We start from the raw sequence: 27663 nt of genomic DNA on the forward strand, positions 1-27663 counted from the left end.
ATTTTCTTTCGATAAACTACTTAGTTGAAAAACTACTTATTATTTTAACAATAAAAGTAAATTTTATCCTACGGATCTTCAATCAAATGTGTAAAACTGATTACCGCTCGCCGCTAGATGGCATTGTAACCGAATTTGAAAATAGTCATGAGGTTTTTTCAATGCTGCAAGATTAAAAATATAATTGTGAATGTTGTTTATTTTAATAAGATTTTATTGTTAAGGTACGATTTAGATATTTATAGTCGTTGTATTTATAATTATTACACTAGATAAATTAAAATCGAAAGCTAATTATTGTGAGTTATAATTAAATTTTAAAAAGAAACTACAAAATAAATACATGTAGGTACTAAAAGATGAAACAGGTAATTCGTATTAGGCAACACATTTAAGATATTCGCAACAGTAGAGCAATTTTAAGTATGAATAAAAGTTACTCACATAAGTAAAAGTAAAAAGTTGTTAATCTTTTCATAATGTTTTGAGATAAAAATTACGAACACTTAACTAAATGATACGGACGATTAATTTTCATTAACTATTATAATTAATTATGTTTTCTCACTCGTGTTAAATAAAAGAAAGATTCAATTCATTCAGAATCAAATCAACGGACAATTTTATTTATTTGAAAGTCTTGAGTTTGTTTTTAAAAACCAAGTTAATATTTTTACATAGATTATTGTATGAGTTTCACGTTCTATAAATTACAGGAAACAGGTATAGGTACCTACTTATAAAACTAGGTTTATAGGTTTTATTTATGATATAGTATTTTTATTGAAAAAATACTTCACGGGTTTGAGTTACGGAAGATTTCATTTGCAAAAGTTTCATGAATCTTATGTTTTCAGTTTTTATTATTTAGATAAGCTTTTTTTAATATTGTAATTTTACACTTTCATATTGAAATAATGGTAATTAATTTATCACTTGCACTAAATACCGAATCGTAAAATGCTTCAGGTTTCATTATTTCTTCTTAAACATAAATTAAGACGCCTACCTACAACATCATCATTCAAAATCAATCTCATCATATTAAAATAAGCCGATTAGACGATATTATTATTTCCACAGGCTTAATCACCTAACAGAAAAAGGAAAAGTTGGAGAAAACATATTTTTATTTTAATACTGATAAACTAAGTAGGTGTGATCGAAGAAAGCAAATAAAAAATGATACCGTTAAGCAGTGCCAAGACGTAGCGCGCGCGTCTACGTAGCAAACAAATTCAAAACTCAAACCACATGAGTGAAGAATTTCTTTACTCAAACTCTACATTCGCGTAGCTACGTAATATCGTAGTTCGTAGCCATTAAGAAGACATATTTCGTGTTTATTTGATTATTGTAAGCAACTATTTCAAAGAAAAATAGGTAATTTATAATAGGCATAAGTTAATATGTTTCGGTACCTGAAAGAAACATTTATGACGTTAAGAGAGCATCCAGTTTATTGACTCTTATAAAGCTCGCCTGATCAACTTCATAATTGAACAACTTCTAACAAACCCGAACTTGGATGTTTCGCCGGGAGAAAACTTGTCAGCGTTAGCAAAAAAGTTTCGCGAGCCGCAACATTCGAGTTCAGCGGTAGGTCGCTAGCAATAGCGTGGCACAAAAGATATTGCGAGAACGTAACGAGCTCAATTGATGAACGAACGGAAACGTGTCCAATTAGAAGGAGGCGGCGGTCGCGAGTGTCGCCCCCGCATTAACCAGATTAGCGGGGCCCCGCGCCCCGCGAGGTGTGGCGGCGGCGGACACCTCGCCGCGACGAAAAAACAACGGCCGTGGCGCCGCGGCCCCGCCCGCCGCGCGCGCGCGGGGCCCGAGCCGCCATTGGGCGGGCGCGCGGGAGGGGTGTCGGAGCCGGCGCCGCCGGCGGGCAGTCGTTTGACGCCTGCCGCGCGAGCGGGTGTCGCCACGGGACGAGAGTGTCGCGAGCCGCCGGCCGGCGCGTTATGGACCTTGCATGAGCGGGCGCGAGCGCGACCGCTGGAGCCGTCGGGCACGCCGGTCGTGGAGCGCGCGCCGTGGGCCCCGGGCGGCGCGGGCATGCGCTTCGAGGGCGCGGAGCGGCGCGACGCCGTCGCCTTCCATCCGTTGCTGGCACCGCGGCCAAGCGATTTCTCGGTTTCGGCGCTGCTGACGGCGGGAGCCCTGCCGCCCCCGCCGTACCTGCCGGCCGCACTGGCCGCCGCCGCTGCGCTGTCCGCGCCTTGCCCGCTGCTGAAGCCGCCGCCGCCGCTGTACGCGCCGCTACCCCCCGACGACGACGGAGTCGTCGATGACCCGAAGGTCACCCTGGAGGGCAAGGACCTCTGGGAGAAGTTCCACAAGCTGGGCACCGAGATGGTGATCACCAAGAGTGGCAGGTCAGTACGGCCGCGCGCCGCCGTCGCTCGTTACCGCTGTGATCGTGTTTGCGACGTGGTTCATAGTGCTGTGTGTGATACAAATCACGAATATGTAGCAATAAAGCGTGTGCTTTGGGGTAAGTCAAACGACAATCAGGTCTAAGAAGATTTTTAGTGGTTAGAAGCTGAGACATGATCTCATGAGAACAATATCCTTTAGCAAAACCTTGTAACATGATTCAACGGTAGAAAACGTGATCCAAAGTGACTATCTCTACTATTATTACTTGACAAATTTACCAACAACCGAAAGTGTTTGGTTAATTACATTTCCGAGAGCTGTCAAGTTCTGCGCAAATCAAAATAAACAATGAAAGTAAACTTTGCGCGTGTTATCAAACTACACTGAAACCTGCAACTTGCTTAGTTCTGAGAAGATTGTTTATACCCTTTTCGTGTAAATCATCAATGAATACGAGAACAATCAGACAAATTATTTCCTCTTCATCAAAGATTAAATCGGCATTTCACTTTCGAATGTTCTGTTTTATCAAAATGTTTTTCGAGGATAAATATTCATAACGTTATTCTCGTTCAAATTGAGCAGATTCCTTCTGACAACACGTTCGGTTTATTCAGTTTTCATGATAAATGTTGTTGTGCACGGCAATTTGCCGGTTTCCGTCGCGGCCCGAGGGTGCAGCGGGCATAGGCGTATTTTTTGCGAAAAAATCGCTCCCGACGGCACTTTGCTTTGCATTTATCGCTTTTTGCACCTAAAATACAGCACTTTTTGTACATTTTCCGATAAAAATAACTAGTCAATCATATAATTATGGACTTTATGAAGTTGTATAAGTAAAAAATAGAAATGAGACAGCATTTAATTAGGCAGAACATGATGAAAGAGTGAATTGCTAAACGGACGCGGACCGCACATGAAAAACTATGTTGCGATTTCCATAAATACGTTTTTATCTTTAATAAAAGTGGGTTAATTTAAAAGAAAAATTAACTTCACGCGATTATTTACACTTCAGCTCCAATGAAAATAAGTATTTGTTTATCATCGAAGAAAACATTTTGCCTGTATGTGTTATTTATTTAATAACTATAAATCAATTGTTTTTTTACCAAATTGTGAGATTGTACAATTTTTAAATATTTGCGTAACAAAATATCATCTAAATACAAAAAAACCTTCAACGAGATTTTTATAAAAAAAAAACAAAGAATAGTTTTTGTGACTGTTATAAGGTAGGCATCTATTTATACCCCAAATGACTTAATCAAAGTTTGTAAAACTGTTGTTTTGGTTTTCTAATAACAAAATAGTATATGCACAATTAATTATTTATTATTTACGTTAATTTGATGATCACCATAGCCTGGTTTAATAGATTGCATAACTTCTAAAGGTTCGCGTTTCCGTTTTTATCTATCAAGTAGGATTTTTTAGTACCTTCTATGTAAAAATAACATCAGTAATGTACTTGTCAGATACATTAATGAATATTTCAATAGGTACAATAGATTATTCAAATTCTATTGATCTACCTAGACAACCAGTCTATAATGTAACCTAGTGCTTCCTTTTATGACTATGGTTGTACAACACGAGTTTTATGGGCGATTAGACTCTACCACTCTGCCAAACATGCCATAAACTATGTTATGATTCATTGTTTACATATCCCATTGTAGTAGCATTTAGTACTTACACTGCTTATTTAAATTGTAGTTTACTTTAATCAGTACAATTTCGTTTATCAAAAAATTATATCTGAAATGATTGCTAAATTCTCCACGCATTAACCATGTCATGTTACCAGAAAGTCCTACCTATTTAGTTAGGTACATTTTATATTTTAATTTTTTTACGATAAGAAAAAAATATTGATTCTGGCGACAGATCCTTAACACCTAACAATTTTTTTCTGTATCAAAAGAGCCTTAATTCAAAAAACATTGTATACTTTTAATATTAATGTTGTCATAAGTTGTCGCTATATTCTACACAAAATACAATATAACTATGGCATGTGTTAGAATCAGTTTATTAACATTACAACAGTTATAATTCATTTATAAATAGATCAAAATTATTATTAGGTTGTATATTACTAATTGTTATTGCCACAAAAGCAATAAAATACATTCCTCGCGTCCATATATCATGGTATGTGATTTTAATTGTACCAGATGTATTTTATAACATGTTGTCACCTACAATACGATTGTATTGTACAATGTAACTACAGTAAATAAGCCATTTATCATATTGTTAAGATTTATGTTGAATATTTGCCGTATAAATAGAACTGTTATAAACTTTTTTCAATAGATCTAAGCTTATAAAACGGTAGTAGATAGGAAGAAGACAGGTTTTTTTTAAACTTTAATGCCAAAATAAATTTGTACATAAGGCGAACTTAACGCACTAAAGCATTCTCGACCAGTTTACCTTTGGGTTGAGCAGAAAAGAAATTTGTCTGGCGGTACTTCTAGTGCAGGAAAGGAAAGAAAAACAAAAACAAATAATTATGCTACATACATAAATAATATATAAAATATATAATAAATAAATACATACATAAAATAGATGATTGAGTTAAACTGAAATTACAATTCATGAAGATGAAATCATTTGGAGGAAGTGATTATGGACAGATTTTTTCAATTACCAAAACACGCGAGTAATGTGCACTGTAGTAGGTATACAGTCTATACATCGTAGATTCCCTATGTTTATATTACAACTGTGATATTGCAATTGAACTGCTGAACGTATTTTATAATATTTTTAGAAAGGCAATGTAATAAATTAAAATATAGTTTTGATAACGCTTAGAATCTGAATGCGGGGAATGGGACCGTTGTAACTTTTTTCTAAGCTAAATAAAGCAAAACCGCAGGCATTAAAATGTTAAGAAGTAAAAATAGGTAAAACTGCGTCACACAAGTTATACTTACTTGTGAAAACAAGAAAAAATCTTTAGTTAAGTAAATACACTGCAGCAATTTCTTGTGGCCTAGGCTCCTAGACTACATTAACTATATTCAAGAGTATAGAGCTAAAACTTCTCACACATACAGTTTTTTCAAAGTTACGTGGTATAATGTATAACTAGCATAATAATATCATGACGAGACGATATAAAAAACATAAAGTATACATTTCAATTGCCCCGAATGTCAATATCATCGCAAAATAACAGTTTCAATTGGCCGAGTTAAGTATTCGAGTGTAGGCAGAACACTTGTAGGGGCGGCGAACGCCAAAATTCGGAGGGTAACACTCAGGACATCAAAGCGAAAAGTTGAAAAAAGGAAATTCTGGAAAGTGGAAGGAAATTTTAGGGCTGGCAACTTTGTTATTCATTACTTTATTTTATTTTATTATATTAAAAACATATCAACATGAGACATGGAATAATAGAGTTTCCGATAAGTATTTCAAAACAAAAAAAAACATAGCGAAATTAATTAAAATAAAAAATGAATGAGACGAATATATTTTTGCACCCTCCTGAAATGTAGTTTTTGAAAAAAACAATTTGTTTGACAAGATAAATTTAACCTGTATGAAACTAAAAATTGGAATGTAGAGTCCTGAATTGTTTTGAAAATCATACCCACATTCATTCATTTACCAATACTAAAAAAACATACCAACCGATTTGAGGACCTCCTCATTTTTGAAGTCGGTTAAAAAACTCTACACCTCAAAACACTGACAACCAAAAACTGATTAAAGTTATTAACTGTTGTCTCTTAACCCATCATTCGACAGCCCTAAAGCAAAGTGGCAGACGTTTTTGTAGGAGGTGTCAGGTGCCGGAATCCTTTGGCGAATATGAAATATTGTAAAAGTTCTGCCCTTGAACTCTCGTTTACTTCGTTCACTTTGTTGCTCGGGCTGCAATGATCCGAGCCCTGTGACTCAGCAAGGGTTAACGGGTCGTTATTCGGAGGAGGCCTTTTAAATACTTCCCTAACTCGTAAAAAGTAAAAAATAGAATTAGCCTTTTCGTGCTGACGTGTATCTTTCGGCGTTTCGGGAACTTCGAGAGTAGTTAATTTTGGGGCATATTGCGCAATCAAAATGTTCCTACGTGTCAAAATATGTTTTAAAAATTTTTTTTACTTGTCACTTGAAATAAAAACAATCGCAAACCACTACGGGACTATTCCCACCTCTCGTGCCCACCGCACCGCTGCAACTCCTGTGTAGCCAGGATCTACAGCTTGACCGCCAATAAAAACCCAACCAGTGATGGTCAAGTCGCATTCGCAAACCACTAGTTAATTTCCTAATTTTTGAGTTGATTTTATCCTACTATCTTTATTTATCTTTTCTTCAACTCAATTTGAATGCTTAATCTTTCACATAAATGTGTTTTATAATTCCTCCTTTAGTAATTAACAAATAAAAATACAACTACGCTTGCTTTCAGCTCTACATTTTCGCACACAACACCATTGTAAAAATAACGTAGTAACTAGCTACAAAATCTGCCCAATCACTCTGACATTGCTAACTCTACCATTTAAACTACAACCTACACTTACATAGTGTCAACAATACAAAGTTGTTGGTGTCAGTCACAGTGTCAGTGTCACCAAATTGATAGTTCTCAGACTGCCAAACAATCAGTTGAGGAAAGATAATGACAGAGGAGAACTATTGACGCGTTGAACTGTCATTTGACGGTAATTGACAAAGATTATACAACTGACAATGTACTTTAGTCTTCATTTCCTAGTTAGGTATTATGTACGAATTGTACAAGGTGTATTCTGCATAGTACAAAATATATTTTCAAGTCTGTGCAATTATTCCGTAAATAGTAACATACTTTGTTAATTTTAAATCGAAAATAGTTGAACACTGTTTTAAAGTGACGTTTAGTATGGAAATGTCACTTTGAAACAGTGTTCAACTAGGGTGTAACTTTTTATTAATAAAGGTGAATAAGTTCTTATATGTGATATTTGATTAAAAATTTAAATTTTAAATCTCTTTTAAGATTAAGTAATTTGAAGAGAGGAAAAATAAAACATGTTACATCAACCTCCCGTAATTAACCTTATTTTTTGAAACTTTAAAACTTCTATTAATTTAATTCTAAAAATATTAGTTCTATATCACTTGGTATTATAGTACAAGTACGAGTATTAGATATGCATGTATGTATACTGAATAATTGCTTAATCATATCCTTTCAAAAGTGCATAAAACTGACCTGCTATTAATTTCATCAATACGTATAATTAAGTGTATTTGCATGCACGCATTTTCATTAATTTTCTATCAATTATGTTACGTAGTTGCTAATTTAAGGGGTCTACTCTGTAAACCGATTTCGAAATGTCGACTAGTTACATCAGCCTTTATCGCTTGTACGAGTTTACAAGTTGAGTGAGAGAGATAGCATGTTGGTATTAATCGAATTTGATTTACGAACGTACAGTTTACGGAATATCAGATCAGCTATATTTTGACTACTAGGTATTACCTACAACTAAATAGGGTCCCACAGTGTTAACTGCTTAAGTCCGTACAGACTCAAAAAAGTTTCCCTACTTACCTTATAAATATTAAAGCATCTATATCATATTTTTACTAGTATTAGCTAATTTAGTACAAATAATTGAAGCCGATCAAGAAAAGCTTCCAACTGTTATTAGATATAAATTACTATCTTAAACGCATTTTTATATTCGAATTAATATGATAAATATATGGATGTCTACATTAATTAATAAATTGTATTGTATCCATACACCATATATTTTGAATTAAAAAATGACATCTGCAGTGGCTGTAATTTTTTATCTCAACTTTTTGAACTAATAACCAATAACTTGGTAATAAAGACACGTTTTCTTAATAAACTTATAAGTGGTTGCCGTCGACTGTACATGTCTTACTTTGTACTCAATTTATCATGTACTAGTACTAGTACATTATTATCTATGTTAACTAATGGCTTAATCGAGCTCGTAATTCTTTTACCTAATTGCCGGCGACAATTACTTTATAACCAGCCTACATAATTTCTTTACTATGTAAAACCGTAGTTTCTTAGAAGCACGGATACATTATGGATTTGCTTGAACGCATAAATTAAATTGATCTGCATTTTTAATCGAGGTGCAAGCCCTTTTGGGATTTTAACAAGATTGTGACGATAAAAATCGATCGATAAACTTGAAACTGTGGCATTTTTTTAATTTTAATATTTGCTATGTTGCAACAAAAATGTTGGACATCGTCTATGTGCTGTCGATTGTACTTAGGCACTAAATACCTAGGATACATTTCATTTGTACCAAAATAATATTGTACCAATAACATAACATCTCAAATTTATTCAGTTGCTTGCCATGTTATTTCATCACTTAAAAATTCTATTACCTCAGATTAGTGTTCTAATATTTTATAGAGGATGAGAAATTGATTAGGTTAGGCAAGTTAGATTCAAGTACAGTTCACACCAATAAACAATCTGTAGGATAAAACCCACAGTAACCCACATCTTACTTTAAGTAAGATTGTAATTTTTAAATTAATCGGTGAAACTCCCGCTTAAGTTGAAATCTTCGGAAAACTCGACTCTATCTGTTTTCCACATTCATGCTAGAGTTGCAGATGATAGAAAGAGACAGAACCGTCGAAAATAACAAAAACAGATTGCATAGTGGGACCCCAAAACTTGGGTGGTCGGGAGTTTATAACTATTCGATATCAGAAACTTATCTTAAGACATTGTAAACGCTTTTAGACCCTGTATTTTAACTGCCCGAATCTGCTTCTAAACAAAATTTTAATTTAAAAAAATACAGGATGTTTCCTCGATTTTATTTTTAATTATAACATAAAAATACAGGGTGTTTCCTCGATGTTCTTGCTCATGCAATCTACTTGAAAATACAACATGTATTTCACAATCGACCTATTTAAGTGTAATACAGGGTGTTCGGTCGCGTGTTGACCGCTCGTGCTTTGTCACAGGGCCATAATTAACACGCTGATAACTGCTGGCAGGGCGTTTCTGGGAACACACGAAAAATGTTATATCACTTATGAATTATTGCCTGTTAAGTGAGTGCTATGTGTAGTTTACTCTATGTAATAAAATCTATGGGTAAAAGTTTTATAGTAGGTATTATGATGAATTTGTGTTTTTTTTAAATATTTTAGAAAACATAAAATGGTTTAACCAGTGGTAGGATTAATAAATATTATAACAGACATTAGACTTAAATAAAAGAGTTAGTGAAATTACAATAGAATGTTTTTACGCCAGAGCTCTAATTTAAGACATCGGGTATTAAATTACACCTATTACATCTAAATTATTTCCAGCCTGATATTAATCACCGTCATTTACTTGTCAGTTTTTTCTTAAAATTTCCCATCCAAGGTGTCGCAAATTACACAAATTGATATCATTTTACACGAACGGTGACAAGTGACAACGCAACGCCCTGTGCACGTCACGGCGCGCCCACAACATGGCCGCCGCAATTACACCGATAAGACGTGTCACACGATTAGTTTTAAATATTAAAACTGTTAATAAATAGGCACGAGCGACATGCAAAAGTTAAGTTAAAAAGTTATTAAGTTTAAATCTACTGTCACTTATTTTCAAGCACGGTTATATTAAGTAGGTATGAAGTAGCTGTGCCCGCGACTTCGTACGCGTGAAAATCGTTTGAATAATTTTCCCTGTTTTCGCCACATTTTTCATTGATGCTCCGCCTCCTCCTATTGGTCGTACCCTCGTAGCGTGATGGTATATAGCTTCTTCAATAAATGGGCTATCCAACACAATAAGAAGTTTCCAATCCGATAAGTAGTTCCTGGATGAGGGCAGCGCAAGACCGGTGGATGTGGAAATCCTTGGGAAAGTCTTCATCCAGCAATGAACGGCATTTGGTTGATACAACGCAGAATTAGTTACCCTTTTGTTAATTCTCACAAATACATGATACTCGTATCTACCCAAATGATAATTATATCTATTTTAAACAGTAATAATTACCTACTAACTATTTTAATGTTAAAAAGAAGCCATGATTCCTGTCTCACATTACCTACTTTCCCCTCACTAAAAATAATCCTAAATTAACCAAATTAGTAATAAAATCGGTTGAAGATGTACTAATTAGTATAATTCGCTTGTAACTATTAGTTATCATGATTTTAAATAGGGCAACACTGAGCACCGCTTTCTACTGAGTCCTTAACCCGTCTAAAACTAAATAATTCAACTAATTAGTCACACTAAATGAATCGTATGTAAACGAGGCCTTTGTAGTTTTGAGTAGACAAATTGAGTATAATTAATATTGTATGTAGAGTGTGAGTCGTTTGAAATTAATATTTTATTATTTTAATCGACTATAAAACTGTCTGTTTCATATTGACGTTATAATTATTTTAGTTTTAGTGACATGTGAATTAAAAGCGTATTTAACAATAACTTTTGTAAAAAAAGTTATAGAAATAGGCTTGATTATACGTAATACGCAAAGTTAAAGATAATTAAATGACGGGTTAAAATTAAAATAAAGTTAAAAGGCCAGTCATAATTGTATTTTTTAAAGATTTCTAAAGTTCTCTTCTTTATTTGTCAATCGTTGGAACTTTGTTTCAAAATTTAAAATCTCAGATCATAGATAGACTGTACAGTCAGCGTCAAATAATTCGAGACAGTGAAAGTGGTCAAAAATTTGAAAACACAACCTTATTCCAAATGTAACAAAGACGTGACGTGGTGCGAACTATTTGGTAACTTTGGGTGTCACGGACTATTTGACGCTGACTATACCTACATCTACGTTTATTGAAAATACATTCACGACTTTCCCCTAGTAAGAAAGGAAACAGCATGAAAAAATATGTTACATCGCGTCTTGGAAAACTGATTAATTCCAAACGCCGCATTTCAATACTGAACAATCGGAAAAGGCGTAAGAAATTGAAATCTCGTGCGCACACGCAATAGAAATGCAAAAATCCATCACGAACGATACGTAAACGATATTGTTTGAACAACCCTGTCAGGGCTGTGCTTAAATTAGAAACACCTAGGTGTCAATTCCTTCAAACATACTACATACAAGCACTTCGTCTATTAAGACTTGCCTAGATCGATAATCGTCATAAGCGCTTCGTCATAAGTGAGGAAAAAAAATCATATGACATCCAATGTCAGATGACATAGGTTTTCACAAGTGTTTGATTATGTCAACTGTCAGAATGTATGGGAAAAACTAAGCCAGTGGTCAAGTTTGAAGTATCTAACTTTTCTTACCATCTAGGCTTAAGATAGGGCATTGGTTCCCAAAGTGCCCCCCCTGCACAAAAAACCTGATAAAAAACCTGCGACCGCTGAGAGAATCCAGACTGCTCGATACGACCAATAAATAAATCTTGACTGGAGGAATTTTTTGTATGGTCAAAAGGGAAATACGTTTGGGAACCAATGATCTAATAATAAGATAATGCCACCTGGCATAAAGTCCGCCACTGTACAGTTGTATGTGCAAAAGTGTAAATAAATAAAAAATCTAGGGGGTTGTGATTGGGACGCTTGTCTTTCGAACCCAGGGTATTTAAAGTCATTTCTGTTTTATATTTTTAGACAAGTCAGTGACAAATGATTGTAAAGACTGTTTTGTAGATTCATTTCGACTACCAAGTTATTTACCCTAGCAACACAGACAGGGAAGTGTTTCCGCATCTGGCAACCCTGGGATTACTAGAAATGCATTACACGTGTCCGTGCGTGAAATGTACGTCTGTCGATCTGTCATCATGCTGTTTGCTCTAATTAATTGTTTCTTAACATGCCAATATCGTCCGGTGTGCAAATTCGATGCAACTCAATGTCGGTGCGGTCAGTAGGTACTATAACTTTTTATTGGTTTGCCAATGATGATTGATGGTCTTGATAAGTGATTTCTTTAAAGCATAGTTGGTATTTGCATGTCTTTAAGTATGCATGAATTACTCTACAAATTATATTTATCAACCTACTTATGTAGATGATACTAGGAACTTGCATAACATATCTGTAAATGTGAAAACTGACACTGAATGTGAAAAAAATGTGAATCATAGAGCATAATTTAGTCCACAAAGATCAGTCTTGAAATTACAAAAACAATAAAACAGTTTAGAGTACCTAAGCATTTTTATAAAAGCCCACCAAAATGTTCAATCAAAAACGAAAATTAAATAATAAAGTTAATACAAACTCTATCACTAATTTGATCGATCAACCAATGCATAAATTCCTCTCAAAAGATACCATTATAAATATTTTTTTGTATTGGCAACCCCACCCCAGCAATCCCGCCAAAAACTGACAGCGAAAAAAACATGGCGGCCGAAAAACTCAATCAAGTCCCACCTCACACGGAATAGGTGAGTAGACGCGTTTGCGGCCGCGACGCCTCGGGCGACGTTCGCAAATGTTTAAAGACGAAAAAGAAAAAGAGTAACTGAAAAGGCGTCTTTTATCGCGACATCTAGTTCTGGGAGTTTCGGCTGCGTACTTTTGGGAATAGACAAAATTCTATAAGTGAAAAGGTGGAGTCGATGCCAGACGGTAGCGAGCGATTGTAGTCAGTAATATTGAAGGACCATTGACGAATTGTGATTCACACCGAAAACAAAGATTTAATGACGATTTTTAAACAGCTGGTAAAAAAATCTAAAAATAAATTGGGTATGGATTGAGTAAACTTGGACTAGAGTGTTTCTAGACATCGAAACTTTTTAAAGTTCGATTCGATAGAATTGCGATAATAATTTAACACTGACTACAGGTACATTTCAAATTATATAAATATCTTTGGACAATAAATAAATATCTTTGGACAATCTCACACAGCGCCATCTAGACCCAAAGTAAGCAATTAATATGCTTGTGTTATGGGTGCTAGCTTAACGGATATACTACTTATATACTTTTTTTTAAATACATACATATTATACATAGTAACACCCAGACCCGTCACAGAAATTAAAATTCATCATTTCAATTTCTGCCCGGCCAGAAATCGAACCCGGGACCTTTCGGCATAGTAGTCCGTTCTGAGCCCCGATTACGGTAACTTTTAACGTCTACAATCCAGACGCGTTTCTGATTCTGCAATACGATTGGTCAAAACAGCTGACGTACGCTGTTGAACGACCAATCGTATCGCAGAATCGAGAAGCGTGTCTGGATTGTTGACGTTAAAAATTACCGTAATCAGGGCTCAGAACCACTACACCAAACGGCCGACTTATTATAACTACGTTCCGTTCAGTAATACAACTGAGCTACACTTAAAAGAAGGCGCATTTTAGGTGTTAAAACTGCAATGCACGTACCAAGAAATCTACAAAAACACACAGACCGCGCCATTAGCAATGAAAATGTAATTCTTGGAAAGAATTACTACTAGGCCGCTGCTTCACTAACATTACGGAGGAAGCCGTATGCGCAACGATTATGTCCATAATAATTAGTACTGGCAACACTCTTATTTATATAGTGCGAAAATAGTTGTCCGTTTTTATATTCTTTTTAACGCTTCGCGGCTAATGTTACCATTTTGCCGGTTTTTATGATATTTTTTCCGTTTTTCTGTGCGTGTCCTCTCTATTACGTTACCGTGGGTGGAATTATTAACCCATGTTTGCTTTGTACACACACACATCAAGATAATATTTTCATGAGATTTAGATCGCTCATTTATTTTATGTTGCTCATAGTGTTAGATGCTTGTTTGTTTAGTTGTCCTAAAATTAATACACAATATTCTTTATAAACAATGCAACAAGTGTAGGACATAAATATTACTACCATATACACAAACATTAACAAAGACCAGGACACGCAGATGATGTACTGAGTTTCTTCCGCCACTTCTCAGCACCAGCCCATAATGTTATCCCGAAGTAGTGGTAGTAGGGCAAGCTATATTTGGAACATGTATAAGTGCCCTGGAAAGGGCTTATGCTCTGATTTTCCAGTATAGTGTCAAGGGCGTCCCTCTAGAGCGGAAGCAATCGGTCCGGGACCTCGGCGTTATCTTCGACTCGGAACTGAGCTTCAGGGACCATTATGATGCGTTATGCAGAAAGTGCAATCAACTACTGGGTTTCATAATATGAAACCCAGTAGTTGATTGCACTTTCTGCATAACGCATCATAATGGTCCCTGAAGCTCAGTTCCGAGTCGAAGATAACGCCGAGGTCCCGGACCGATTGCTTCCGCTCTAGAGGGACGCCCTTGACACTATACTGGAAAATCAGAGCATAAGCCCTTTCCAGGGCACTTATACATGTTCCAAATATAGCTTGCCCTACTACCACTACTTCGGGATAACATNAAAGCTCATGGAATATTCTGCTTATTCAAGATCCTCAATGGGTCGGTTTCTACAGCGACCTTGTCTCGAGTCCAAATTAAAATACCAAAACGTTCCCTTAGAGTCCCCCGAACATTCGAAGTGCCACTATGTACCAGTAACGCGTCCTCTCACAGCGCCATGCATAGAATCTGCCGAGACTTTAACAAGCTCACACCCGATATAGAGGAGGTGCCTGACATCTACAGCCTTACCCTAAACAAATTCAAAAAAGCTGTTAATGAATTGTTACTTAAATAATTCCTCTCTCATCTTTATTTCTTAGAGAATTATTGATTTAAATTTCATTATATTTATTAATAACTTGTTTCCATTATTAATTAACATTAAATAATTATTTTTCTATTTATAATTTATGTATTATGTATAATTATTGTTAACTCGAATAGCATTGTATGTTGTGTGCACTTTTTATTGGAGCTGCAACAAGTTTTATTGTATAGCCTGCTTTAAAAGCTTTGTATGTTATGGTTGTATCCCTGTTTTGTGCACCAAATAAAAAAAAAAAAAAAAAAATGTACTGAATAAACTATTTCATTTAATTTCATTTCAGTCATACTCATCACATTTTAATTAACCTCAAAATGTACCGCTACTAGATATAACACTGCTCTATGTACAATGTAAACATCTATTAAATTAAAGATTACATAGAAAAACACCACAGCAAAAGGTGAAACTCAAGCTCCAGCCAGGCCCTTTGAGCTAAGCAGAAAAGTTAAAGTCTAAGGCTGGGTTGCACCATCTTACTTTAACTTTGAGAAAAGTCAAAAATCTGTCAAATTCCAAACAAAAGCACCGGTTATTGTTATTGTTACGGTTAAAATTAGGTGGTGCAACTCAGCCTAAATTTTTTAATAAATTGAAGCGTTGAACACTCTAACGATATTTGTCATTAAAACTTCATTAAACGTCGTTTAACTGAGCCAATTATTTTAACTACATAATCCCTCCTCTCTCCCTATTAACAAAGATAAGTGAAATTGCGTGAAATTTTGACATGAGACCCTCTACCCCTCTGAAGGGCCAAACCACGAATTAGAGGGTGCAAAATGATACTGAAACCTCTCTGGATAAACACGATCTCGCCTTGAGAAGGTTTGTTGGATAGTGGGCAACTTTTTCTCATAGATACTTAAGTATCTACTTGGATATATTTACCTACTTACCTATTTTGAGACATTATGTAAAACTTACAGCTTTTATGTTAGTTTTAGTGTACACATTACATTGTAATTTTTAATATGAATTTTCAAGAAATACAGTGGCTGTCTAGGACGTGAGACTGTCTTCAATTTTTTTTGCAAAGTATAACTTAAGTTAGTTGCAATAGAGTTATAGTGTTAAGATCTATGCGCTGTCATATCGATTAGTTAACATAAGATTGGAAAATAAAATATTATCAGTATGCAAGTCTAACTTTAACAGACCGTAGTTACTACTACTATTATATTATTCTTTTGTAAGCTCTCCTCATGAGCATCACTTTCAAATAATATTATTATTGTACTAAATCAAAGCACATACCCTACCTAACAAAATGGTCCATACTCCTCAGCAATAGGATTTAAAATCGCTTGCGGCCGCCTCACGCTTGACTGGATGCACTCGCATAGATTTTTGGGTGCATAAGATATGCAATGCACGTCGACCGGGTTATTGATTGCAAACTCCCCGGTGACTGCGGGTTTCTTTGTTTATTTTTACTTGTATAAGTAGGTATAGGATTTATTTACTCTTTATACCAGTATATCTTTAAAGTTATAACTGATTTTACGCTAAAACTACTGACAAACAAAAATGAATTTGGAGAAAAAAAGATAAGTACCAAAATTGGACCTTAAAAAGGATCCTCGGCCTTTCTGATCGGAAAAGCTACGGAAAGATGAAAAAGAAAATGAAAATATTTTAATGTAAACATGTGTACTTGACATAGATATTAACAGCTAGCTGTTTTTGTATATTACATTAGTAGAGGCTCTACTGTATAGAGTGTCCTAACTTTACGCTAACATGCAAATATTTCTACCTTCTTTACTCATAAAAATCAAAAATCAAAATCAAAAATATTTATTCAGTTTAGACCACAAGTGGCACTTATGAACGTCAATAGAAAATAATAAAAAAAGAAAAAGGTAGCCCTTATGGGGCACTTTACATGTCTCCTTATCTTTTGGGCCCTACCAGCGCTTCGAGACAAACATATGGCAAGTGCTGAGAAGAAACGCCGGAACAAACTCAGTCACCACTTATTGCCAGGAATTATCTAACGGTAAGAATAGTCAAATTTAAGTACATCAAATATGTGCAGACTGAACTGACCACGCATCCTTGTCATCAATATAGTCTCGAACCTTGTAGTACCCTTTGGACATAAGGGTATTTTTTATATGTATCTTAAATTTGTTTATTGGCAATTCGACAAGGTTGTGTGGTATTTTGTTAAATATGGTAATACATTTCCCCAAGAATGAATTACCTATCTTATGCAACCTAAATGATAATAATATCAATATAAACTCAGCCCAGACTTCAATATCACATTGAGAGCAAATTGCACTCCAATAAAGCATCCCGCATTCGACACCTTTCATTCATAACAAAAATTGACATTCACAATATGTCTGACAATTCATTTAACCTTGCAACAGTTTGAGGACACGACAGTGACACAAGCTGCAACGTTGATAATGTCACAAAGACGACCCGTTTGTTGATAACGGCACCGATTTATACTGAATCGTAGATTTGCAAGGAACAAGGTCACTTCTTTGGAGGTTTTCGACCATTTATTTGAAACAGAAACGGAATGAAAGTTTGCTCTATGTACAGAAGTATTAATATAATTCCACAATTCTAAAACATGTAACACAAAGCAACTTTTCATCATCATCATCATTTCAGCCAAAGGACGTCCACTGCTGAACAGAGGCCTCCCCTAATGATTTCCATATTGCGCGGTTGGCAGCGGCCTGCATCCAGCGCTTTCCTGCTACTTTTAAGAGCTTTTATTTCTCACTAATTCATCAATCAATCAAGGTAGGTCAATCAACCTTATAGTAATAAAATATACCTACTCATTTCTATAATGATAAAAATGATCATTTCTATAATGATAATCTTATCATTTTTGTACCGCATTGAGTTTTCATATTCACCAGCATATCGATTTCGCTGCTCTATTGGAGGCTCTACTGTTCACTAATCCATATCCCTCTGTTAGTTCTGTACGTCTCACTCATTCACCCCAAAATGCACTCATGCCCAAGAGTGACAGCTAGAGTCGAAAACACGCAAGTGGCAGAGTGGGCGCGAAGATAACAGTGTACCTTTTGGCAGACATCACTTGGCTCGAATTTGGCGGATCTAGACGTTCTGGCAGATAGCGGTAGGCGATCTCGCTAGTCCCACGCTAGATCGTGGAGCTACGAAATTATGGATGCGAAGGATTGAAACCTTATGGAATTCCAATAGGAATCAAAGTCTGATTGGAGTTACGTTCATATTCATGTCTATTTATATTTCTTAATTTGTTTTTTTATTATTCCGTACGCCTGAAAAATATCAGTAAAACACCAAATAGTACGTTTAATGTGTAGATATACTAAGGCTGAGTTGCACCGTCTTTAACCATAACTATGACGATAACCGATGTTTTTTGGTATGGAGTTTAACAGATTTTTAACGTTTGTTAAAGTGAAAGTAAAATGGTGTTACCCAGTTTAATAATATTTAGATCAAATTGTAATAAACATTTGCTATTGCTAATGTTCAAGAACATAGCAGTCTGGAACCGCAGGACCGTTCATTGTGGAAAACCTTGGAGGAGGCGTTTGTCCGGCAGTGGCCGTCATTTGGCTGAAACGAACGAACGAACGAACGAAATTTCTAGAACTCCCTGCCCTGAGCAGACTTGCGCTCCACGGCGCGTAATCGTTGTATGCCCGCTGATTGACGAGGGGCCACGTTTTACGGGAACCTTAATTGGCGCTCCACGGCTGTCTCGCCGCGTCGATGCAGCGTATGGACTTAGCAAATACGCCGTTTTTAAAATCTGCACGTATTTATGCCCAGCTGACGTAGGAAGAAGGTTAAGACTAGTAGTATAGAACGGCTCTATGTAGAGCTGACACGTCACATAATTAAAAAGACGATAGCAATAAATATAGTTGTAAGGATTTGGCAAATAATATTAAGCTCCTACACAGATTTATGTAGGTAAACCAGAAATGTCTCATCGAGAGAAAAAGATCAAATAAATGTAAACATACACAGTTATGTATAACAATGTCATGACATATTTCAGCAAGACAAGTAAAGTGTTCAGTAAAATTGTAGAATCCTAACTTTTTCTAGACCTGTGCGTGCGATTCATTTAAAAAACAAACTCTACTTCACTTTCAAAAGTGACTAACATCTATTTCAACTATCATTAGTTATAATGTTTTGGTAAATAAGAACATCTGTTATTCCCTTTGACATAGATGAATATGCAAAATTGATAAATGATGCCGATATGTCTTTTTAAACCACTGTACCTGCATGCAAATTTCCAATTTTACAGCTGAAAAATATACATTTCAAGTAATAAAGCTACATTGTTATTGACTATATCAATCATCCAGCACGTAGAGCATGAATAAAAGTTACTTTTTAAACATTTGTTGTTTTGATACAACATATTATGACGTGTATCAAAATATGACGTGTTTATTTTTAAATTTTACAGTTAGCAATAGCATCAAATAGTTCGCGTCATTCAAAGTGGCCAAAAAGTTGACAAAACAACCTTATTCCAATTATAGCAAAGATGTGTTGCATTTTTTTGGCAACTTTGGTGTCATGAACTATTTGACGCTGACTGTACGTTAAGAATGTATACTTACTTCTTAACGTCAAAAGATTTAAAAAATGCAGATAACGTATTAAATTACTCTCTCTCCGTCATAAAAATGTAATTAACTCAGTACTCAAAAATCTATAACCAAAAGCACTTATCTTTCCATAAATCATATAGTTTTACAGCATTTTAAGTGGGCTCTATCTCCAGTGATTAGGGCACAAAGATCCCTCATCGGATAACTGCGACCTGGAGGTCAGACGACCGGACTGATAAGCGTGAGTTATGAAAAACAGGTTTAAAGTCTCATTTGTTGACAAAGACTCGTTTTGATCTGAACAAGATGTGGAAACTTGAAGTCTGCAAGCATAATAACACTATTTTTTGTTTGGACAGCGCCTCATTCAAAACAAGTAAAGGTGCTTTGTCCCAATTTAACTCAATCACTACAAGAACTAAAGTTGTATTCATACGGTTTAATAAAGCATCATAGCATAGTGCACCGTCTCTCTAACGTCGTTTTGCATATTTTTGGGTGTAATTATCCATTGATGTCCGTTCCAGCCATCCCAGCATTCTACTAAATAAGATGCTGCCTTGTTATGCATAAAAAAAGAGAAAACAACAACGCGGCATAATATCTTTTCCGAAAAAAAATATAAAGAGTTAACAAATTATAAAAAAAATTCATACAATTGTGAAATAGACCAATAATTGCAATTTGAGTTTACCATAACAGGTTTTATTTGTATTTTAATTAAGACTGTGTTCCCATCACGGTATAACAGATTTGTCATAGCAGCATTGGATTTTGACAATCCAATCTAAATGTAATTAAACTCAATCAATACTATCGTATTGTGGTGTTTCGCAATTACACTGGATATTGTGCTGATTAATGTTAAATTTTAGACTGAGGACATAGAGAATTTAATTTAAAATATGTTGCTTTATAAAGCAATAGGAAAAAGAAAAAAAAAGTATTAACTCTCCATAATAGAGCGAAAATGCTCGACAAACATTCGATGAACTATTTGTATCGATTGTTCTTCTGTAACCAACTTGACAAATGCATTCTACACACGCTCTGTGTTCTAAAGATTACAAATGTGTGCCAAGGAACACGTCATCTAGGATAAGAACATCCATTTTGACTTCACCAAGTCCAAGTATCAAAAATTTGAAATTAAAAGTGACTAGTCCCCGCAGACAACAGACTTTTTGTCGGCCGACATTGGTTATTAATAAGGCTTTTAATCAGTATAAACAAGTATGAAATTATGATTACACAGATTTGTACCAGCCGAATCCTCACACGGATTAGAAGCTGACCAAACTATCCACTGATAAAAGTCAAGTCTGAAGTCTCAAGACTCAGTTCCAAAGAATGACATAAACAGTTTTTTTCATACCAAGGATCTGAGTCTGACATAACCGTTACCAAACGTCAACCCAGACGCCCCGTCTCCAAGAACTAATAAATTTGCAAACAAGGAAGCGGACACGCCGAATTTGGCATTCATAACGTGCCCTATACGATTAAACACCGTCCGAAATAGTCCACGAGATGGACGACAGTTGTCAATCGTGAACAGAATCAGGATAGTAATTGTGTGAATTAGTCAATAGTAGTACTAGATTTTTTGCATTAGATCAGCCAGCTGGGGAGTGTAGGCCGAATCCTCCATTTGCCTCTGGTAAATTAGAGAGGGTCATGTTCGTGCAATGAAGACCAAATAACCAAATTATCCACAACGAGGAATCTCTTGGCCTGCATCTCACCTGATCAGAACAAAGCTATTTACATTGTGGTTATGGCCACAGACTTAGGAAAGGATGGTAACTAGCTAGGCGGACTTAAACTAAGCCCAATCACTAACCAAACCGATCAGAAAAATGCCCCCACTGGGAATCGAACCTGGGACCTCTGGGTCTGAAGCTGGTCTTACCTAGACCACAGAGGCGGTTGATGTGATGTCTTCTCTCCAACAATCTAATACGCACCTCTAAAACCTCAGTAACATTAGCGAATATTCCAAAAGCGCGTTAGACGAACGGCGCGTCAGTGGCGGCCGTTCACCGATCGTGATGGGAATCCAGCGAGAACAATGGAGCCGCTACCCGGACCTGAACTGGTGTGGGCGAGTGACGGCACCCGATCTGTTTTCATTAGCTGTAAAATACGTTGTAGTGGAATGTGTATTTTTAACGTGTCTGTCGTCAGTACTTTGTTGAATGAGTTTGTTGCTGCTATACGGACTGTAGGTAGATAGACGAACAATAGTTCAAAGATCATCATAGCGAGAGATAGGTGGTGATTGGACTTTATTTAACTGTTTTTAAAAAAAAACTGGTCAAAGAAAGAAATACAGCAAAATTTAGTAGTTGACTTTTAGACTAATCAACTTCTACATAGCTAGATTTTTTTTTAAATTAGACATAAATGAAATAAATGATTCTATACATCCTGTGTGTCTATCTAGGTGAGCTTACACGTAGTAATTAAAATTTACAAGATCGAAGAAACAATTAATGAATGGAATATTAATACGAAGGTAGTTTCCCTTTTTCTAGTCCATTAATTTACTTCGTGTGTAGTTTCTATATTGTTAACATGCCATAGAATCAATGAGCTGTCATGTCATGCCTCTCCACTTTTTGCTTCAATAGCAATTTCCATTACACTTGTGTTCTAGTTTGAATAAATAATATCTCGTCCATCATTTTATTGTTGGAAGTAACTGCGGTTTCATGTTTTAACGGATCTCCCTGATTAAATACTTTATGATCAAATAAAAAGTGAATAGGGTCACGTCTTGACGCGACATCCTGCAATGTTTTTATTTTCGCTGCCGCAAGTACTGTTACACGTTTTAATGGTGGTGCAGTAATCTTGCTAATTTTTACAATCACATCTCGGCCTCGCAAGCGTCCCTGACCAGAATGTAATGAAGTTTTTGGTGATTCTCATACATTGTCGGTCCTATTTGTATGCAGTACCACACTGGCCAGTTCCCCATCTCTATACGTGGTGTGGTTTGCTACAAATTTCGAGAAACGGAACTGATGTTTTTAACCCAAATTGGACATTTCAAGGACTGATGATGCAAAGTCTAGGCGTAATTATTCTTCTGTGGAAATGTGGATTTTCTAGGATTTCCACGAGGTCGAGTTTTTGAGCGTCTAGTTCATTAGCATATTACTGAAAATCGGCTATTTTTTATTGCAATTTATTCGTCTTCATTGTGATTTCTTAAAATTACGTAGTATCGTCTCCCTAAACTTAAATTTTTGATGTAGCTACTCGTATTTGAAAACTGGTTAGTTTCCAGTTCTAAAAAAAGAATCAATGCAAGAAAATTAGTCAATAGTTTATGTTCAACTAAATCTCTTTTAACAACCTAACATATCTAATACTGAATAAGGCACGTCAGACGTGTCATCTTCCCCTCATAGCCGGATCCGTCATGAGCCGGGATATTTCTATATAATTTGGCGAGTTTTTGGGCCGCGGTCCAGTCGCCGCCACAAAAACAGGACGACTGTAACTCATAAGTTCATGTCGCGACGCATTCTTGCTGGGCCAGTTCGATTCCTACAAATCTAGTTAGAGGATGATCCCAATTCTCGATATCATATTAATACTATTGTTTAAAATGTTTGAATGAGAAATGTTTCTGATTTGATTGAGAACAAACAGTTTGTTCCAAAAATATAACTCTGTCCAATTTCTGTAAACTACCTGTTATTCCGAAGCTATATTTGGGAAGTGGAAGAAAGGGCCTATTAAACTACTTAAATAAATTATATGATTTGATTTGACCTTTTTAACACTAAAACTTCTAATAGTGTGAACTATCCAATCTGCTCTTTAATCTAAGAACTCACCAAGAAATTGCAAAATAGGAGTAAATCACCGTCTCAAATGATTCAATCTATCAAACCCAACACCATTAACATCCAATTTAATCACTTCAATTGATGACTCCGTCCCCATCTAATTAAACATCCGAATTTAACCGCCAATTAATACTTAAGACGGAGTTAAACAGTTAAACACCAACCTGTATCAGAGGTTCGGTGGCGCCGACCGAAATTCTTTGTCGGGCGCGATCTCCGATAGCAACTCGCATGTATAATGTATAACAAATGGGAGACATCACAAATAAAGCACGAGTCTCCTGACCCACGTGGGTGCATTCCCGACATTTTGAGGCTGGCATGTGCCGCCATCTTATGGCGCGCGACGCGTTCCCATTTTTGCATCGTTCCGTTTCGCACTGGCAACTGGATCTAGTTTGTTTTGTTTAAACTGTCTTTCCTGAGCACTATAAATCCGGGCCTTTTAGGGCAGATATGTACCATCCTAGACTGCATCTCACTAATATCAGGTTCGATTGCGGTCAAATACCTGCCTTTGTCATGCATAAAAGAAAAGAAAAGGATGCAAAGTGGAGCAATGGATTTGGGAAATGAAATAAACTGCCCAAGTGCGAGATGTAATCTGAAAGTTCTGTGCGTAGTCATCACTAAAAGTGAAATAACTATCGTTTTCGACCCTTTTTTAAGGCTTGCCAAAAAATGGACTCAAGACTTTGAAACTGGTGAATAAAATATACAAACATAAAATTAACAAGAATTCAAGGAAAGTTTTGTAATTTTACTGTTAAAATTCTGAAGTCAAGATATTCAGGCACTTCTTCTAAATTTCTCACGTAGATACTTTGTAACTCATGTTGCAACATTTTAAAATACTTGGCTTCTTAATTACGAAGTTTATTTATAGTCCAGTCATTTAAGCTTAAATTAGGTAAGAATCTCGGAATTAGAGATACCCAGCTGTAAGTCTGTAAATACTTGTATATTGACACCCTAAAAGTTGTCTCAAAACCTACATATGGTAGGGTGTAAGCAACTATTAAATTTTAAGGTCAAAGGTCACAAAAATCGGTTTTTTGCGCTTTTTTTGGAAATATCTCATTTCCTATGGGTTTTTTGCTATTTGTATTTATTATCAATATTGTAGAATACTAAATTCTCTACAAATTTTGTTTAAAAACTTTTTTTATACGGTGAACCGTTTTCGAGATAGAGGGCGGAGAGCGCGCGGTCACTGCATCACTTCAGGTCTACTTAAGCGGTTTAGATTTTTCATACAAAAGGATTTTCCCGCTAATTCCTGTGGGAATTTCGGGAATTCCTTGTTGTAACTAAGCTTTGAGTTTACTAAGGTACCTACATGCCAAATTTCAAGCGTCTAACTTCCGTTAAGCGTTTAGATTTTTCATACAAAAGGATTTTCCCGCTAATTCCTGTTCCCGTGGGAATTCCTAAGTATACTATAACCTGCCCAGGTGTATGAAGAATAATTGTACCAAGTTTCGTTAAAATCCGTCGAGTAGTTTTTGTTTCTATAAGGAACATACAGACGGACAGAATTCTATACATGAAATATATTTTCAAAATAACTATCAGGGGGTGATTAGTGATCGATACTGATGCCAAAAATGCAATCAGTAAAATTTTTGTCTGTCTGTCTGTCCGTCTGTATGTTCCTTATAGAAACAAAAACTACTCGACGGATTTTAACGAAACTTGGTACAATTATTCTTCATACACCTGGGCAGGTTATAGTATACTTAGGAATTCCCACGGGAACAGGAATTAGCGGGAAAATCCTTTTGTATGAAAAATCTAAACGCTTAACGGAAGTTAGACGCTTGAAATTTGGCATGTAGGTACCTTAGTAAACTCAAAGCTTAGTTACAACAAGGAATTCCCGAAATTCCCACAGGAATTAGCGGGAAAATCCTTTTGTATGAAAAATCTAAACCGCTTAAGTAGACCTGAAGTGATGCAGTGACCGCGCGCTCTCCGCCCTCTATCTCGAAAACGGTTCACCGTATAAAAAAAGTTTTTAAACAAAATTTGTAGAGAATTTAGTATTCTACAATATTGATAATAAATACAATTAGCAAAAAACCCACAGGAAATGAGATATTTCTAAAAAAAGCGCAAAAAACCGATTTTTGTGACCGTTGACCTTGAAATTTAATAGTTGCTTACACCCTACCATATGTAGGTTTTGAGACAACTTTTAGGGTGTCAATATACACGTATTTACAGACTTACAGCTGGGTATCTCGAATTCCGAGGTGAACTTACTATAATGACTGGACTATTAGTACGATTTAAAAGCGACAGCTAAGTCTGCCCCATCTAAAATAAGAAAGCCACTCCACTTTGCTGTAATAGGTGAAATCACAGTAATTCATACAAATCTAAGTAAACGACGTTGATAACTTAATACGCATTTCGATGACAGATTCAATTTGTAGTAGATTACGTCCAAGATATCAGTGAGATAATACAAAACTACCATAGGCAGTTTAATAACAATTGTCAAGTATTCAAGCAAGAAAGTGATTCCTTGTTAAATTTCTCTTCGCTATAAATCGACTGTGAATTGCTACAATCAAATCACCACTACATGCTATGCGTTAAACTTGACATTTTGATAACAATTTATTATCACGTACTTCAGCAAGAATTGATTCCGATGTTGAACTCCTTTCTAATATCGATAACTGTCTAAGGCCTCAGCCTCGAACTTAGCGGGCAGCGGGGCGGGAGCGGCGGCGGCGCGGAAGCGGGGCGGGCAACGCAAACCCGTTCTCGAAACAAGCGGGCAGCTCGCGCGGCGCTTTAGCGGTTGGAAGTGTTGTGTTCGGGGTTGTGTTGTCGAGATATTTGTTTTTATTCGCAAACGAAATGTCTGAACAACGGCGACAATTTTATTTCGATTCAAATTTATTCCTAACGCTCGATTTATTGTGGGCAAAAGAAGGAGTGCGCTGCCCGCTCGTTGCCCGCTCCCTCGCCGCTGCCCGCTCGTTGCCCGCTGCCGCCCCGCTGCCGCGCCGCTGTTTTCGAGAACCGGTCTATTTGATTTTACGCATAAGATCCTGCCGCTCCCGCGCCGCCGCCGCCGCCCCGCTGCCCGCTAAGTTAGAGGCTGAGGCCTAAGGGAATCAGAGTGAAAATCGAGTTAAAACAATTAATTGCATACTATCAACTGCAATTTCATTACCATAGCATGTCGTGGTGATACCTTTCTCCCTGAACTGTGGTACCCCAATTGATTGGCATTCGGCACACACACGTCACGTCAAACAAGTCTACGTTTAAGAGGCAAGGATCTAATTAATCTACGATTAGCGGGAAAGCTAACAATTAGCGGAATAAGACGATACGTATTCTGGACGGAGGCGCTCCGGTTACGTGACGTGAGTTAGATCGGTGTGAGAATTTGTTGCTACCGAATGTGTTTCGGATTGTCTTTTGATTGATTGAGCCAACGTATCGTTCTTAAATCAAGTTTCGAATGTCATTCAGTTTGTATCGACTTCAGACTTTTGATTTTAGAACGTTACTGCGTTTCTTGTAAGATTTTACTGTCCCATTTTCGAAATTTGAAATTTAAAAAGCTTGATTCTTCTCAACAACTTTTTATTTTTGCTGTCAACTAATAACATGACGTCATGATGTAGTTTCAATACAATTTCATATTGGTAATCCTGTCTTTGGATCCTGCCATGTTTTTCATCTTAAACCTGTCAAGTACTATGAAACCCCTTCTGTGTGGTGAATAGGTTAGCAATAATGGTGTAGTACGAGGTTTGAACACCTTAAGTTAAATAGATCTCAGATTATTCGGACTAAATTGAACACATACACAGTCCTATTAACCAATATTAAAACTTGCACAGAAGTCGTAAACACGCCGAAAAACTTCTCTTACAAGCAATCCATAATCGCAGACCCGTTCTCGAAACAAGCGGGCAGCTCGCGCGGCGCTTTAGCGGCGAAGTGTTGTGTTCGGGGTTGTGTTGTCGAGATATTTGTTTTTATTCGCAAACGAAATGTCTGAACAACGGCGACAATTTTATTTCGATTCAAATTTATTCCTAACGCTCGATTTATTGTGGGCAAAAGAAGGAGTGCGCTGCCCGCTC

General features: G+C 36.3%; 1 protein-coding gene across 11 annotated transcripts in view; it reads left to right on the plus strand.

Moving 5' to 3' along the window:
• The first annotated feature begins 1912 nt into the window (after window positions 1-1912).
• Window positions 1913-27663, plus strand: part of LOC114361392 (T-box transcription factor TBX3) — a 112982-nt gene continuing 87231 nt past the window's right edge. For all 11 annotated transcript variants that reach the window (XM_028316382.1, XM_028316385.1, XM_028316388.1 and 8 more), the window contains exon 1: window positions 1913-2384. In XM_028316382.1, the coding sequence (XP_028172183.1) occupies window positions 2065-2384 (320 nt within the window). In that variant the 5' untranslated portion in view covers window positions 1913-2064. The remainder of the gene's footprint in view (window positions 2385-27663) is intronic.

Source organism: Ostrinia furnacalis, unplaced genomic scaffold (genome assembly GCF_004193835.3).
Source record: "Ostrinia furnacalis isolate ACB-3 unplaced genomic scaffold, ASM419383v2 OfSCF5667, whole genome shotgun sequence".
Taxonomy (NCBI): Eukaryota; Metazoa; Arthropoda; class Insecta; order Lepidoptera; family Crambidae; genus Ostrinia; species Ostrinia furnacalis.